Here is a 15,072-nt window from a genome sequence, read left to right on the forward strand (position 1 = left end):
AAAAAATAACCTATAAACCCCAACCCAGAAGCAACTATTATTAACATCTTATTAGCAGAATTCTGCTTATTTCTTCTATGAATGCTTTTGCATTCCTTAGATCATGCTATAATATGATTTTGGATTCTACATTTCTCTCTGTTATTAAAAACTATTTGTCAGCATTTTCGTGGCTGCCCAATATTCCACTGTACACATAGATCATTCCCAAATTGTTGGACATGCAGGTTGATTCTGATTCAATATTCATAAACATTTTTAAGGCTCTTGATTTTTATTGTCACTTTGCTTTCCAGAAAGCTATACCAATTCACACATCCCCAGCAGTGGGTGAAAGTGTAGATGTGGACTCCAATTTGACTCCCTTTCTATTAGTTTATAAAAGAGGTTTGCCTGGAAGGCCCAGCTGATCGCAGTGATATGAGACCACTTGTGTAGCTATTGGTATAATTGAAAAATGACCCAAGTGCCTTGTCGTTTTAGTTTTTCGAAATGTTGCCTATGATTCCCTTCCTCTTCAGGGTGAGACCAACAGGATTATAGCCTCCCACACTATGAACAAAAACTCTTCCAGATCACACTGCATTTTCACCATCTACTTAGAGGTAGGTGCAAGCTCTTTGATCAGCCCAGGCGGGGCAGTCAATTCCCATGGGGCCTGCTCCGTCAGAAACTTCTCCCTGTGACAGTCTTAACTTCTGCTTGGATGTTTTGTAGGCCCATTCCCGGACTTTATCAGAGGAAAAGTACATCACTTCCAAAATTAACTTGGTGGATCTGGCAGGCTCAGAGAGGCTGGGGAAGTCTGGGGTAAGTGATGGGGGCTGGAGGTTGCTACTCAATAAGCCACGAGCCCTTTTTCTGGCATAGTGCCTACACATCTGGGCCATGACTCATTGGATATTTGTGAACACAGTCCTGAGCTAGGCGAAGTGGGACATGTGGGCTTGCTGGAGGGACAGGATTGGCAAAGAGGGAACGGTTATTACCTGGGGGCGGTTCCTACCTCAGAGGATTTTTGTAAACATTAAATGAGATAGTGCCCTCTACATTCTTAGCAAAGTGCCTGGCCCTCGGTGCTCAGTAAATATTCTTTGCTGGTATAGCATTTCTCTGTGTTTTTGTTGTTGTTGTTTCGAGACACAGTCTCGCTGTGTCTCCCAGGCTGGGGTACAGTAGCACAAATACAGCTCACTGCAGCCTTGACCTCCCGGGCTCAAGTGATCATCCCACTTCAGTGTCTCAAGTATCTGGGACCATAGGTACGCACCGCCATGACCAGCTAATTTTTAAATTTTTTTGTAGAGACGGGGTCTCGCTGTGTTGCCAAGGCTGAACTTGAACTCCTGGGCTCAAGCGATCCTCCTGCTTTGGCCTCTCAAAGTGCTGGGATTACAAGCGTGAGCCACAACACCTGGCTTCTTTGTGAATGAATATGAGTATTCATGAGTATTTGCGTGAGTATTTCAACTAAATATTTGTATGAGTGTATTAGCAGAAGTATTAACAAGAGTATTCAGATGAGCATATGTATGTGCATTCATGAGTGTTTGTGTGAATATTCACAGGATTCTTTGCTCAAATATCTAGACAAGTATTTCAGTACATATTCATATTAGTGTGAATCTTTGAGTGAATGTCCATATGAATATTCATGTAAGCATTCACATTCACATGAGCATTCACATGAGTGTTCACATGAATATTTCTGAGTTTTGGTATTACCATTATTAGCCCAAGATGGAATACAATCGCATGACATTGAAAGAAGACCCTGGTTCTGGGAAGGAGGCGCTGACCTGACCACAGACTTATAGCATTTCTCCAGACCAGGAAGACTGCTGTTCTTAGTGGGGCAGCTGCTTTATTCCATCCAAAGTGGAACTGACCTTTGCTTTGTAGTCTGAGGGCCGAGTCCTGAAGGAAGCCACCTACATCAACAAATCGCTCTCATTCCTGGAGCAGGCCATCATTGCCCTCGGGGACCAGAAGCGGGACCACATCCCCTTTCGGCAGTGCAAGCTTACCCACGCTCTGAAGGACTCATTAGGTGAGGGGGTACAGTTGCTGCCCAGGGAGGAAGGTCTGTGTCTTTGGGGAGGGACAGGTTTGGCACATCTGCCACTGGTGATAATAGAATTGCTCCCTCCTGGTGGCATGGATTCACCTGCAGCACATTCACAGTGACTTCAGACACCTGGAAAGGCAGAATCAAGCACTGTGCCCAGAACACCCTATGCTATTCACTCCTCAGAACCTTCCTTAGACTTTTTACCTGTACTAGGAATACCTTCTCTTTTCCCCTTGTCCTGAGGGGACAGCTGGCAGAATCCTTCACAGCCTGAAGACGTGGGGCGAGGGCCTGTCTCCCATGGCGTCTTCCCTTCCCCTGCAGCCTCCTGTACAGAGCAGCGGGGGCTGTGTCTTATCATCCCCATGGCCCTAGGCCTTTGTGTTGAGCCTGACAACACAGTCACTAGTGTCTGATTGTTAACTGAGTGCCACCCTGAGCAAAGCTCCAACTCATACCTCCCTCTCCTGTCCCTGCCCCTCCCTGCCCTGTATCATCTCTCCTCTGCTGTTTTCTCCTGGATCCTCTTTTAGGTACATGTGGTGGCCTCTCTTTCTCTCTTCCCCTTACCTCCCAGCCTCACAGATGTGTGTGTCCTCTCTGACCCTGTCTCAGTTCAGGCTGCTATAAGAAAATACCATAAACTAAGTGGCTTAAACAATAGGCATTTATTTCACATAGTTCTGGAGACTGGAAGGTTCAAGATTCAAGTGCCAGCAGATTCAATGCCTAGTGAGGGCCCTCCTCCTGGCTTGCAGATGGCCACCTTCTCACATATCCTCACATGGAAAGAAAGAGAGGGCTCTGGTCTCTTTCCTTATAAGGACACTAACCCCATCATGGGGGCCCCACCCTCTGACTTCAACTAAACCAAATTACCTCCCCCTCCCCAAGTCCTCCATCCAGATGCCATCACGTCGGGGTTACAACTTCAACATATGAATTTTGTAAGGACAAAAACATTCAGTCTTAACCAGGTGTGGTGGCTCACACCTGTAATCCCAGCATTTTGGGAGGCTGAGGCAGGAGGATCGCTTGAGGCCAGGAGTTCAAGACCAGCCTAGGCAAAATAGCAAGACCTCGTCTCTACTAAAACAAAAAAAATTAGCCAGGTGTGGTAGTGTGCACCTGTGGTGCCAGCTACTTGGGAGGCTGAGGCAAGAGGGTCACTTGAGCCCAGGAGATTGAGGCTGCAGTGAGCTGTGATTGTGTCACTGCACTACAGCCTGGGTGACATAGTGAGACCCTGTTTCAAAAAAACAAATAAAAAACATTCAGTGTATAACAGACCCCATCAACTCCTTTGTAGCAGAAAAAACACATGGTTCATAGCCCTTCTGTGTCTTGCTTTCTGCAGGGGGAAACTGCAATATGGTCCTCGTGACAAACATCTATGGAGAAGCTGCCCAGTTAGAAGAAACGGTATGTAAAGACAGTCCATGAAACCAGGTTGGAATCCCCCTTCATGGGTGCCAGGGCAGGGTAAGGCTCCAGGCTGGCTAACCTGGCACAGTGGCCATAGACATTGTCAAGAGTGGAAGGATCCAGAGGTGAGTCTGAGCCACAGTTGCTGAGGGGGCCTAGAGCCAGGATCCACACACCAAGCACTAAGCTGTGTGGAGGGCCAGCCAGCAGGCAGGCTCAGCATGGGAGACTGTGTGAGGAGGGAGGCTGAGAGCCAGCTTTGTGAAGACAAGGACCATGTTTCCTGGGGTGGTGCTCCTGGAATTGGGATCAAGAAGGATCGTTGGTCACTTGTTCTTTATAATCACACATGTTTAAACATCTTGAAAACCCCACAGGGTTCCAGGCTGTGGTTATAAGGCCAGTATGAGCAGATGGTATTAAGCACCTGCCATGTGCACCATGGTAAGGAGGAGTAACCTGGTAGAAATTAGTCTTAAATGCCCTTGGGCCTCAGCATCCTCAACCCAGAAAGAGAGAGAAGCCATGGCCCTAAGTAACGTGAGGCCCAGAGGGAGGAGACCTTCAGAGGAGGCCAGGATGGGGATGATGGGGAACTTTTCCTGAAGCTGGAGTAGGGAAAGATGGGCACTGAGCTGGCTGGGGTTAAAGGATTGGCAGTAGGATAAGCAGAGGTATTCCTGGCAGAGGTAATAGTGGGACTGAAGATGTGACCCACACCAGGAACATCTGTCTACTGCGGGGGGTGGGGCTCTCAGCAAGAAGAAAAGAAATCACAGGGGCTGAATTGGCTCTGCTGGCCCGGCTGAGGCCTTGGCTGTTCTCCTGCAGGTGGCTGGAGCTGTCACAGGGTTTGAGTAGGGGAGGGCTGTGGCCAGAGGTGGGATTAGTCAGGGAGATTATCCAAGTGGCAGGACACAGGTGGCCTGGGGAAGGGAGAAGCTTGTGAGAATTAGAGGCAGGAATAAAGGTCTAGCCCAGTGACACAGGTGAGTCCACACAGCTGAGCACCTCCAGCTTGGGGCTTTCCCAACCTTCCTCTGAAGTGCCACCCATCATAAATAAGACAGATTAGGGGCCGGGCGTGGTGGCTCATGCCTGTAATCCCAGCACTTTGGGAGGCTGAAGCAGGTGGATCACCTGAGGTCAGGAGTTCAAGACCAGCCTGACCAGCATAGTGAAACCCTATCTCTACTAAAAATACAAAAATTAGCTAGGCATGGTGGTGCGCGCCTGTGGTCCCAGCTACTCGGGAGGCTGAGACAGGAGAATCGCTTGAACCTGGGAGGCAGAGGTTGTAGTGAGCTGAGATTGAGCCACTGCACTCCAGCCTGGATGACAGAGTGAGATGTCTCAAAAAAACAAAACAAAAAAACCCCACAAAAGACAGATTAGGAAAGCTATCATTAGACATTTTACTTTTCAAGTGTGGATGTTTAAGGCAAGCTTCAGTCACCTGGAGAATCTACTTAGAAGAAACAGATTATTTCCAAAGATGCTTCAGGGCAAGACATGCCTGCAGGGTCTCCCAGCTGTGTGCATTAGGGACTGTCCCAGCTTCCAAGGAGAGTGCTCCTGTCGTACATCCAGCACCCTGGGACTTGGGAGGCAGGGGAGGAGAGCTCCAGCTGATGTGCCGGCAGCATCCCCAGAGGAAGGCTTCTGGAACTTCTTGGTCTCATGGCATAAAATGCATGGTTGAGGCCAGGTATGATGGCTCACGCCTGTAATCCAAGCACTTTGGGAGGCTGAGGTGGGCAGATCACTCCTTGAGGTAAGGAGTTTGAGACCAGCCTGGCCAACATGGTGAAACGCTGTCTCTAGTAAAAACATAAAAATTAGCAGGGCGTGGTGGCGGGCACCTGTAATCCCAGCTACTTGGGAGGCTGAGACAGGAGAACCCTGGAGGCAGAGGTTGTAGTGAGCGGAGATTGGGCCACTGAACTCCAACCGGGTGATAGAGCAAGACTCCATCTCAAAAGAAAAGAAAACAACAACAACAACAACAAAAAACCGCATGGTTGAACCCAAGAAGAGCCGTAAGAAATGGGCCTCCTGGCCGCCTTGTTAACAAAGATGCCCTCCAAGACAGTAGAAGCTCCCTGTCTCCCTTTATCCCCACCTCCTGTGATGGTTACAGCTCAGGAAACACCTCTCCTGGTACCCGCAGTCTCTGGGGGCTTGTGCCCATATACCACTTGGGTTCTCTGCCCAGGACCTAACCCAGAGCTCAGAGGAGCTGTTGGAGGGGTCTCAGGGGTTTGGGACAAAGGTATATTGGGGGTATGGAAGCTAATGATTGTCTTTTCCAAATGTGTTGAAACTTTAAAACTATTCTCATCATGGATTGTATTGCTTTATGCAGTGACACTGTACATGTGTGCTGAGTAACCACAAGGATAGGACATGGCCATACTTGCTGCTGTACTTGGAGTAGGAGAGTCTGACTTGGCCCTGCACAGAAGCAACACCACCTATAATGACAGAGACGTCTTCCTGAGGGCTCGCTGTGAGCCAGCTCTGTACAGAGCACATATACACCTTATCAAGGCAGCTCTCCCCTCACCTTACAGAGAAGTTGTGAGATCTGTCGGTGGTCATGCAGGGGGTCAGTGGCTGAGCTCTGAGCCACCAGAGTAGACTGCCCAAGGAAGAGCCCTTTCAGTCTTTCCTCTGGCCCACTTAGGGGCCAGCCACTCCTAGCCTGCTTCCTCATTTTAGGATCATTCATTGAGATATGAGACAGCCCAGCATGGCCTGAGGCTAGAATCTCTGGGCCTGCCTTCTGAGGCCCCTGGCTGTTCGTCACTGCCAAGGAGGAGCTCTCCACCCCTCAGCTAACATACAAGCAGTGAGGCATGGCATCTGGGCCTGTTCCCATAGCTACGTCATAGGCCTCCAGCCATAGTTATCCTTGGCTGGCTCCCCCTCCAGAGAGACTCTGCTGGGACCCCCCAGGCATCACTCTTAGTGTCCTGGGGACCCCAGAGTCCATTTTGGAGCATGCTTCTATGCAGAGATTTATCTTTCCTAGTGGTCTCATTTTACCTATTTTGCAAATAATCTCTATTCACAAGCAATGGGCCAAAGACATAGAGGCCAATCAGCACACACACACACATTTTAGACCTCTGCTGAGTTGAATTTTTGGCCTTGTTACTGAGTAGCAAAGGCTAACGAGCATTCCAGTGCTTCCCTCCTTTCAGGTTCAACATATACCACACACCTACCACTTGCTGGCCTTACCTGAGAAACTGATTCCGCAGGCCCATGATTCCTCAAGGCCTTTCTCAATTCCACTGCCAGTACCACTGAGCCTCCTCCCAGAGCATCCTGTCATTGTCTCAGTCCACCTGAGATGTTGACCTGGCTCTCACCTCCCTCACACTTGGGGCGTACTGTCCCTCCATCAGGATGCGCTTATCCCTTCCCCATCACCTGGCAAACTACTCCTCTGGCCCCTCCCAGGCCCCACCCAGGCACTAGGATGGGTTTCCTATTGGTCCTGCTCCCAGCCATGAAGAGCGCAGGCTTAGGAGCTGGAGTGCCTGAGTTGAATTCCTGTGTGGCCACAGACCAGGTCTGTGGCCGTGGGTGGCTGCCTTGACCTCTGTGTGTTTCAGTGTCCTTGTCTATAAAACTGGGTTGATGATGCGTCTACCTTACAGGAAGTTGCGAGGATTAAATGAGTAACCACACTTCTACACTTAGAACAGAGCCTGGCCACAGCAAGTGCTGTGGAAGGGTTGGCCCTATCATAACTTCGCATGAGCTTACCTACCCATTATCTGCCCCTTCTCTCACAGAATGAAGGGCTGAGCAAGCTGAGGCCACTCTGGGAGGTCCAGGCCCCAGATGTTGGATGCAGGGTTAGACATGATAGCCATAAGCCTTGCTGAAGGGAGGCTGAGAGAGCCCAGTACACCTCCTGTCCTGACATGGCCTTGTGGCTCGGCAGCAGAGAGGTCCCTGAGGGAAGTGTATACAGAGGACAAGGCTGGTAGGAGCCTATCTCTGTGCTGGCAGTGAAGCCTTTCAGCTCAAACCTGTGGACTCCCTGTGGATGGTGGGGAGGACACTTGGCTGAGGCTGGTGGGCAGAGTCCAGGCTTCATTAACAGATCGGTCACGCCCCAGAGCAGCCTTTCTTAGCATGTGTGGCTAGAGGCCCCTGCCTCCAAATGCAGCAGAACTACCCATTGCCACCCAGACTGCTGAGTCTATTCATCAGGGGGCCTGAGCGTCTGCCCTCCCAGGAATGGCTCAGGGGGATCTTCACAGGGTAAAGTTTGAGCAGACGCTGCTCAGGGGCTAGACCTGCACTGGCCACTATGGCAGCCACTGGCCACATGTAGCTATGGAGCACTCAGATGTGGTTGGTCCTGACTGACATATAATGCAAGTGTAAAATGCACACCAGATTTCAAAGACCCAGCACCAAAAAAAGGTGTATTAGTCCATTCTCACACCTGAGACTGGGTACTTTATAAAGAAAAGAGGTTTAATTGGCTCATGGTTCCACAGGCTGTACAGGAAGCATGGCAGCATCTGCTTTGGGGGTGGCCTCAGGGAGCTTTTACTCATGGCGGAAGGCAAAGCAGGAGAAGACATCTTACATGGCAGGAGCAGGAGGAAGAAAGTGAGGGGCAGGGAGGTGCCATACGTTTAAATGACCAGATCTCATAAGAACTCACTCACTACCATGAGAACAGCACCAAAGGGGAAGTCCGCCCCCATGATCCAGTCACTTCCCACCAGGCCCCACCTCCAGCATTGGGGATTATATTTCAACATGAGATTTGGGTGGGGACAGAGATCCAAACCATGTCAGATGGTAAAATATCTCAATAATTTAAAAATGTTGATTACATGTTGAAATTATAACATTTTGGGGCCAGGTGCAGTGGCTCACACCTGTAGCCCCAGCTACTCAGGAGGCTGAGGTGGGAGGATTGCCTGAACCCAGAAGGTAGAGGCTGCAGTGAGCTATGACTGTGCCACTGCACTCCAACCTGGATGACAGAGCAAGACCCTGTCTCAAAAGAACAAAACAAAACAAACAAAACCCCACAAACCAACCATAATATTTTTGATATCTTGGGTTAAAATTTAAATAAAACATATTAAAATTATTTTTACCTGCTTCTTTTTAGCTTTTCTTACATGGTTACTAGAAAATATAAAATTACATGTATGGCTTACATTTGTAGTTTGCATTGTATCTCTGTTGGACATGGCTGATCTAGACCCTGAAAATTGCGTGAAGGAGGGGGAACACTGTGGTTTGTGGAAGGGGCAGAGACGTTTCATGTGAAGGAAAACCAGGAGGGCTTCAGGAAGGAAGCTGATTTTCAGCTGAGCCTTGGAGAGAGAGTGGAGCGCGGGAAGGCAGACAGCATAGGAGGACAGAAAAGGGTACTCCAGGCAGGGGTCACCTGAGCAGAGGCCTAGAGGTAGAAAGTGGTCAGGTTTGGATGAAGAAATAGACCAGTGCGCATCCTCACAGTCTACATGACGAGGACCAGGCTGCTGGATGTGCCCTCTGTCACTTTCCTGCTCTTCTCATGGGGACCTCATACCCAAGAACCCTTTTGTCCAATGTCCTCTGGGGGAAGGGAACCAACACGGGTTGACAAGGGAGCTTAAGGAGCCAGGAAAGGGCAGGCAAGGTCTCTGAGAAGGCCGGTCTCTTGGGGTCTCACTTTAGTGGCGAGCCATCTAATGTCTACCTGCTCTGTTTTGCAGCTATCTTCACTGAGATTTGCCAGCAGGATGAAGCTAGTCACCACTGAGCCTGCTATCAATGAAAAGTATGATGCTGAGGTACAGCAGGGGTTGTGGGCAGGTGTCCCACTGTGGGGAAAGTGTATGGGTTTGCTACTTGGGTCACACAAGCGAGGCTTCCCTTCCTGCCTCAACCAAACATCCCCATGCAGCCCTGGGTCAGCCCCTTTCCACTCCTGGACTGGCCAGAGTCTTCACAGTCCCTGGAGACCCTTAGGGGCTGTCATGGGGTGAAAGGGCTAGGTCAGGCCACCAACAAGTTCACGTAAGGCCTAAAGAACTTATTAGAAATGGGATAGAAGTCGACCTTAAGATGAAAATTTTTTAAAAAGAAAGAAAAAAAAGGGCATCTTCAGGCTCTACCCTAGACTGGCAGAATCAGAAACTCTGGGAATGGATCTAGTGACCTGTGGTTCAACATCAGTCAGGTGATTCTGATGCCTTGTCACATTTGAGAACTGCTGCTCTATGCTCCACTCCCTCCCCAGTCTCCAAACCATGGGTTAGTTCTATAAACTCTGGGTGCTCTAGGCTTCTACATATTTCCTTAGAGCTAAGGGCTAAAGTGGTGTGGACTATCTTTCAGAATCACCTGGCTATGTCACTACAGAATCTCTTTCCTCTCAGTAAACAGCTGGCCAATCAGAGGGTGTGCTCAGCATCACCATTAACAAGGGAAATACAAATTAAAACCTTGTTGGGAATTCTACCCTTAAATTAGCAAAAACTAGAATGTTTTTGACAATACAAAATGATGATGAGAATGTGGAGAAATGGAAACTCTTGTCCACTTCTGGTCAAAGTGTAATTGATACAACCACTTTGGGGAGCATTCTGGCAACATCTGGTGTAGTAAAAACACATTTATTGTTAATTTGGCTTTCCTCTAAGATGCTCATGGAATCATAGCTCATAGAGAAAGGAGCATTTGTAAGCCCTAAGCTCAACAAACCAGTTAAACTTTTCAGATTCTAAATCCTGAAGGAAAATGACAGTCCCTGTGGCTCTGTAGAACTAACCCATGGTTTGGAGACTGGGAAGGGAGTGGAGCTTAGAGCAGCGGTTCTCAAATGTGACAAGGCATCAGAATCACCTGACTGATGTTGAACCACAGGTCACTAGATTCATTCCCAGAGTTTCTGATTCTGCTGGTCTAGGGTGGGGCCTGAAGATGCCCTTTTTTTTTTTTCTTTCTTTTTTAAAAATTTCATCTTAAGGTCGGCTTCTATCCCATTTCTAATAAGTTCTTTAGGCCCTTTTATGACACTGATGCCTCCTCTCTTGAGGCCACACTTTGAGAACCACTGGCATCCTAGTTAAGGCCATGGTGACTGGATTGGGCTCTCCTGGGTTTAGCACCCTGCTCTTTCCTCCCTTAGCTGTATATATAGCCTCAGCAAAATACCTACACTTTTTTTTTTTTGTGAGAGAATCTCCCTATGTCACCCAGGCTGGAGTGTAGTAGCACGATCTCTGCTCCCTGCAACCTCTACCTCCCAGATTCAAGCCATTCTTCTGCCTCAGCCTCCCAAGTAGCTGGGATTACAGGCACATGCTACCATGCCCAGCTAATTTTTGTTTTTTGAGATGGAGTCTCACCCAGGCTGGAATGCAGTGGTGCGATCTCAGCTCACTGCAACCTCTCCCTCCCAGGCTCAAGCCATTCTCTTGCCTTAGCCTCCTAAGTAGCTGGGACTACAGGCGCACACCATCACACCCAGCTAATTTTTGTATTTTTAGTAGAGACAGGGTTGGCCAGGTTTAGTAGAGACCATGTTGGCCAGGCTGGTCTCGTACTCCTGACCTTAGGTGATCTGCCCGCCTCGGCCTCCCAGAGTGCTGGGATTACAAGAGTGAGCCACCACCACACCTGGCCAAAATACCTACACTTTCTAAGGCTCAGTTTCTTCATTTGTAAGTTGGGTAGATAACACAATCCATGCTCAAAGAGATCTTGTGAAGAATGAGATAATGTGTAGAAACCTCTTAGCATAGTGCTGTCATGGGGTAAATGTTCAATAAATGTTGTTGAGCACTCCTCTCCCTTCTACAGAGCAGCAGTATTGCTTCTAGGTATATATAGTCTAGAGACATTCTCACATGTGTGAGAGACTATAGAAGTCACTATTAAAACAAGCACTGTGAGCACCATTCTTTATAAAGTCTATAAGTCTCTTTATAGACTTATTGTAATAATGATTAAATAGCGACTCTTTATAGAACTTACTATAATAGCAAAAAGTTAGAAACATAATATCCTTTAACAGGGGAGTAGCTAAATGAGTTGTGGGATGAGGGAGTCAGAGCTAGAACTACCTGCATGGATAAATCTCAAGTGAGAAAAAAACTAGATGCCTGAAGTAGCCCAAATGACAGTCTCTATTATTTACACCACATATAAAAACATGCAGAGAGATGCTTATATCATTAATGGATATATGTGTGTGCAGTAAAAGAAAAAATGCATGGGAGTGAAAAACCCAGACTGAGGCCAGAGGTTTCCTTTTGGGATAGGAGGGGAGTGGATTTGGAGCATGGTATGCAGAAGCTTCACATTTATCTGAAATGTTTTACTTCTTAAGAAAAAAAAATCCCTGGGCCAGGTGCGTGGCTCATGCCTGTAATCCCAGCACTTTGGGAGGCTGAGGCAGGTGGGTCACTTGAGGCCAGGAGTGCAAGACCAGCCTGGACAACATGGAGAACCCCATCTCTACTAAAAAATGTAAAAATTAGCTCAGTGTAGTGGTGCATGCCTGTAATCCTAGCTACTCAGGAGGCTGAGGCACAAGAATCGCTTGTGCCTGAGGGGCAGTGGTTGCAATGAGTGGAGATCATGCCACTGCACTCCAGCCTGGGCAATAGAGGGAGAATCTGTCTAAACAAACAACAACAAAAAAACCACTGCCGAAGCCAATGTGACAGCAGGCTATTGAAGTCACATTTTGGGGCGGTTTGCCCAGGTTTTATGGCATTATTTTGTATGCTTTTCTGCTTTTCTGTATTCTTGAAGATTTTATCTTTTTTTTTTTTTTTTTAGATGGAGTCTAGCTCTGTCGCCCAGGCTGGAGTGCAGTGGCACAATCTCGGCTCACTGCAACCTCCACCTCCCAGGTTCAAGCGATTCTCCTGCCTCAGCCTCCTAAGTAGCTGGGATTACAGGCACCTGCCACCACCCCCAGCTAATTTATGTATTTTTAGTAGAGACGGAGTTTCATTGTGTTGGCCAGGCTGGTCTCGAACTCCTGACCTCGTGAGCCTCCAGCCTCAGCCTCCAAAAGTGCTGGGATTGCAAGCATGAGCCAACATGCTTGGCCTTCTTATCTTTTCTTATTTGGTGTTCCCTTAGCTTAGGATTATCAACATTGCTACCTGTGAACCTGGCTGGGTGGACATTGTACCTGTCTTGAAGGTTTTTCATGCCCCTATTTTTTATTTTTTATTATTTTTTTTTAGACAGGGTCTTGCTTTGTCATCAAAGCTGGAGTGCAGTGGAGCTGTCATGGCTCACTGCAGCCTCAACTGCCTGGGCTCAAGCAATTCTCCCACCTCAGCCTCCCAACTAGCTGGGACCACAGGCCTGCGCCACCACACCTGACTTAATTTTTTTTTTTTTCTGTAGTGATGGGGTCTCCCTATGTTGCCCAGGATGGTCTTGAGCTCCTGGGCTCAGGGGGTCCTCTTAGCCTTCCAAAGTGCTGGGATTACAGGTGTGAGCCACCACGCCTGGTGAAGTTGGACAATCATGCTTTTTCATGTAATTTGTGTTCTAAGATCTGCATTGTTGGCCCTGGCCAACCGAGTGAGTCTCTGTGCCATCCAGTGTGAATGTGTTTATATAATCTTTCTGATAAGCATTTTTCTTTACAAACATGAGTTCTTGAGAGAGATGTAGAAAAATTATTTTGGTTGCTGCCTTTCCTAGACCGTAGCCAGTATTCTCAGGTCATTTTCAGCACTGTCTTTGGTATTGACGCCTGTTTTCAAGAGGGTGGAATTGCTTCTTCAGAATTTCTTTGGCTGATGGGGCTGGCTATAAGGCAGAAGACTGGGTTCCTAATCCACCTCTTCCGCAAGCTCTCTGTGGCGAGTTGCTGAGACCCTCTCAACCTCAGGGTCGTCCTCTGTGAACAAGGAAATTGGCCTGATAACCTGCAGTGACCCTCCCACTCTACCAGTCGGTGATTCTGTGAAGTGGTGTAAAGGGCTGTGAGCCTCAGGCATAAACAGACAGCAGGGAGAGACTTAATATACCCCACTCTGCCAAGAGAAGATACACTGGCAAGCTGCAGTGGGATGAAAATCGGAAAACTGCCTGCCCCGGGAGCTGCCCCACAGCCTGATGTGCAGCTTAAGCAGAATTCTCTGAATTATCCTCATTACATTTATAATGAAAATGCCTATTAGGAAACTTACATGAGTCTGTGCTGTTTCCAAGGCATTTTTTTCCTATCTAAAAAATGCCCCTGTTTGTTGTTGTTGTTTTTGAGACAGGGTCTCACTCTGTTGCCCAGGCTGGAGTGCAGTGGTGCAATCTTGGCTCACTACAACCTCCGCCTCCCAGGTTCAAGCCATTCTCCTGCCTCAGCCTGCTGAGTAGCTGGGATTACAGGCATGTGCCACCGTACCCAGCTATTTTTTATTTTTTATTTTTGGTAGAGACGGGGTTTCACCATGTTGGCCAGGCTGGTCTTGAACTCCTGACCTCAAGTGATCTGCCTGCCTTGGCCTCCTAAAGTGCTGGGATTACAGGTGTGTGCCACTGCACCCAGCCTCCTACATCACCTTCTGATTGGCCCAGACATGTAAGTTTGGCTGTGCTGTGCCTCACTGAACAGAGTCATCAAGCTGGAGGACCCTGATGGCTCAGTCAAACTTTCTGTAGCTGGGCCATGATACATTTTGTAGAGCTGGGAGAAGGAGGGCATGTGGACAGGTGAGACTGGACACCAAGCCTCTCCTGTTGATCCCACAGGAAGTCCACACCTGAAGGGGACCTTTGTGGGGCTTCCCAGAGGGGCAGATCCAGGATCTGGACACTGGTCACATGCCTTGGGTCCCAGGCTTTGTGCCTGAATTGCCACAGAGCCATCAGGATGCCAGGGGTTCTGTTGACCCTTGCTGTGTGAGGGCAGATGGGCCTCAGTGCCCAGGTGACCTGGTTGGATGAGGGCTAGAATACAGCAGGCCTTTGGTCTGGGAGAGGGCCAGTGGGGCGGTGGACTGGTCACGGTTTTGGTCACCAGTCCCAGGATCCAGGTGTCAGGGGCTCCCTCCAGTGGCCCTTTTATGACAACTAAAGGAAGTCCTATTGTTCACAGCAAGGGTTCTCAGCTTGAAGTTCCCTGTGCCTCTTTTGGGGAGACACTCAGATGGTATATCGAGTGTAAAATGACTTAGCGATTCTTCTCCTCAAAATATATCATTTATGATCCTTTTGTAGTTCATGAGCGTGATGATTGGGTGTTCATACGCTTGTGTGAGATGTGCCACCCTTGAACCTTGTTACGACGTTGGCACATTACCCATCTGATCTGAAAAAAAAAAAAAAAGTATCATTTATTTACTTACCTAAAATCTATGGAGTGCTTACTATATGCCAGGTGCTTTTTAAAGCACTTGGGATACCTGACTGCATGAACAGAAACACAAATCTCTGAGCTTGCAGTCTGATGGGAGTAGGGGAGATACATAATAATAATCACAATAAATAGGTAAGTTCTAAAGCTTCACTGTTTAATACAGTAACTGCTACTCAAATGTGGCTATTTAATTAAAATTAGAATTACTTCTTCA

General features: G+C 48.2%; 1 protein-coding gene and 1 non-coding gene across 8 annotated transcripts in view; both read left to right on the forward strand.

Moving 5' to 3' along the window:
* KIF9 (kinesin family member 9) overlaps positions 1 to 15,072 on the forward strand; it is a 52,211-nt gene that overhangs the window by 14,829 nt on the left and 22,310 nt on the right. For all 7 annotated transcript variants that reach the window (XM_063661230.1, XM_063661234.1, XM_063661233.1 and 4 more), the window contains 5 exons: positions 522 to 605; positions 718 to 810; positions 1,903 to 2,050; positions 3,429 to 3,493; positions 9,241 to 9,318. In XM_063661230.1, coding sequence (XP_063517300.1) covers positions 522 to 605; positions 718 to 810; positions 1,903 to 2,050; positions 3,429 to 3,493; positions 9,241 to 9,318 — 468 coding nt within the window. The remainder of the gene's footprint in view (positions 1 to 521; positions 606 to 717; positions 811 to 1,902; positions 2,051 to 3,428; positions 3,494 to 9,240; positions 9,319 to 15,072) is intronic.
* On the forward strand, positions 14,708 to 14,811 carry LOC129034437 (small nucleolar RNA U13). Its single transcript, XR_008501912.1, has one exon. It is a non-coding gene; the product is annotated as a small nucleolar RNA U13 (small nucleolar RNA).

This window comes from Pongo pygmaeus, chromosome 2, assembly GCF_028885625.2.
Source record: "Pongo pygmaeus isolate AG05252 chromosome 2, NHGRI_mPonPyg2-v2.0_pri, whole genome shotgun sequence".
Lineage (NCBI taxonomy): Eukaryota > Metazoa > Chordata > Mammalia > Primates > Hominidae > Pongo > Pongo pygmaeus.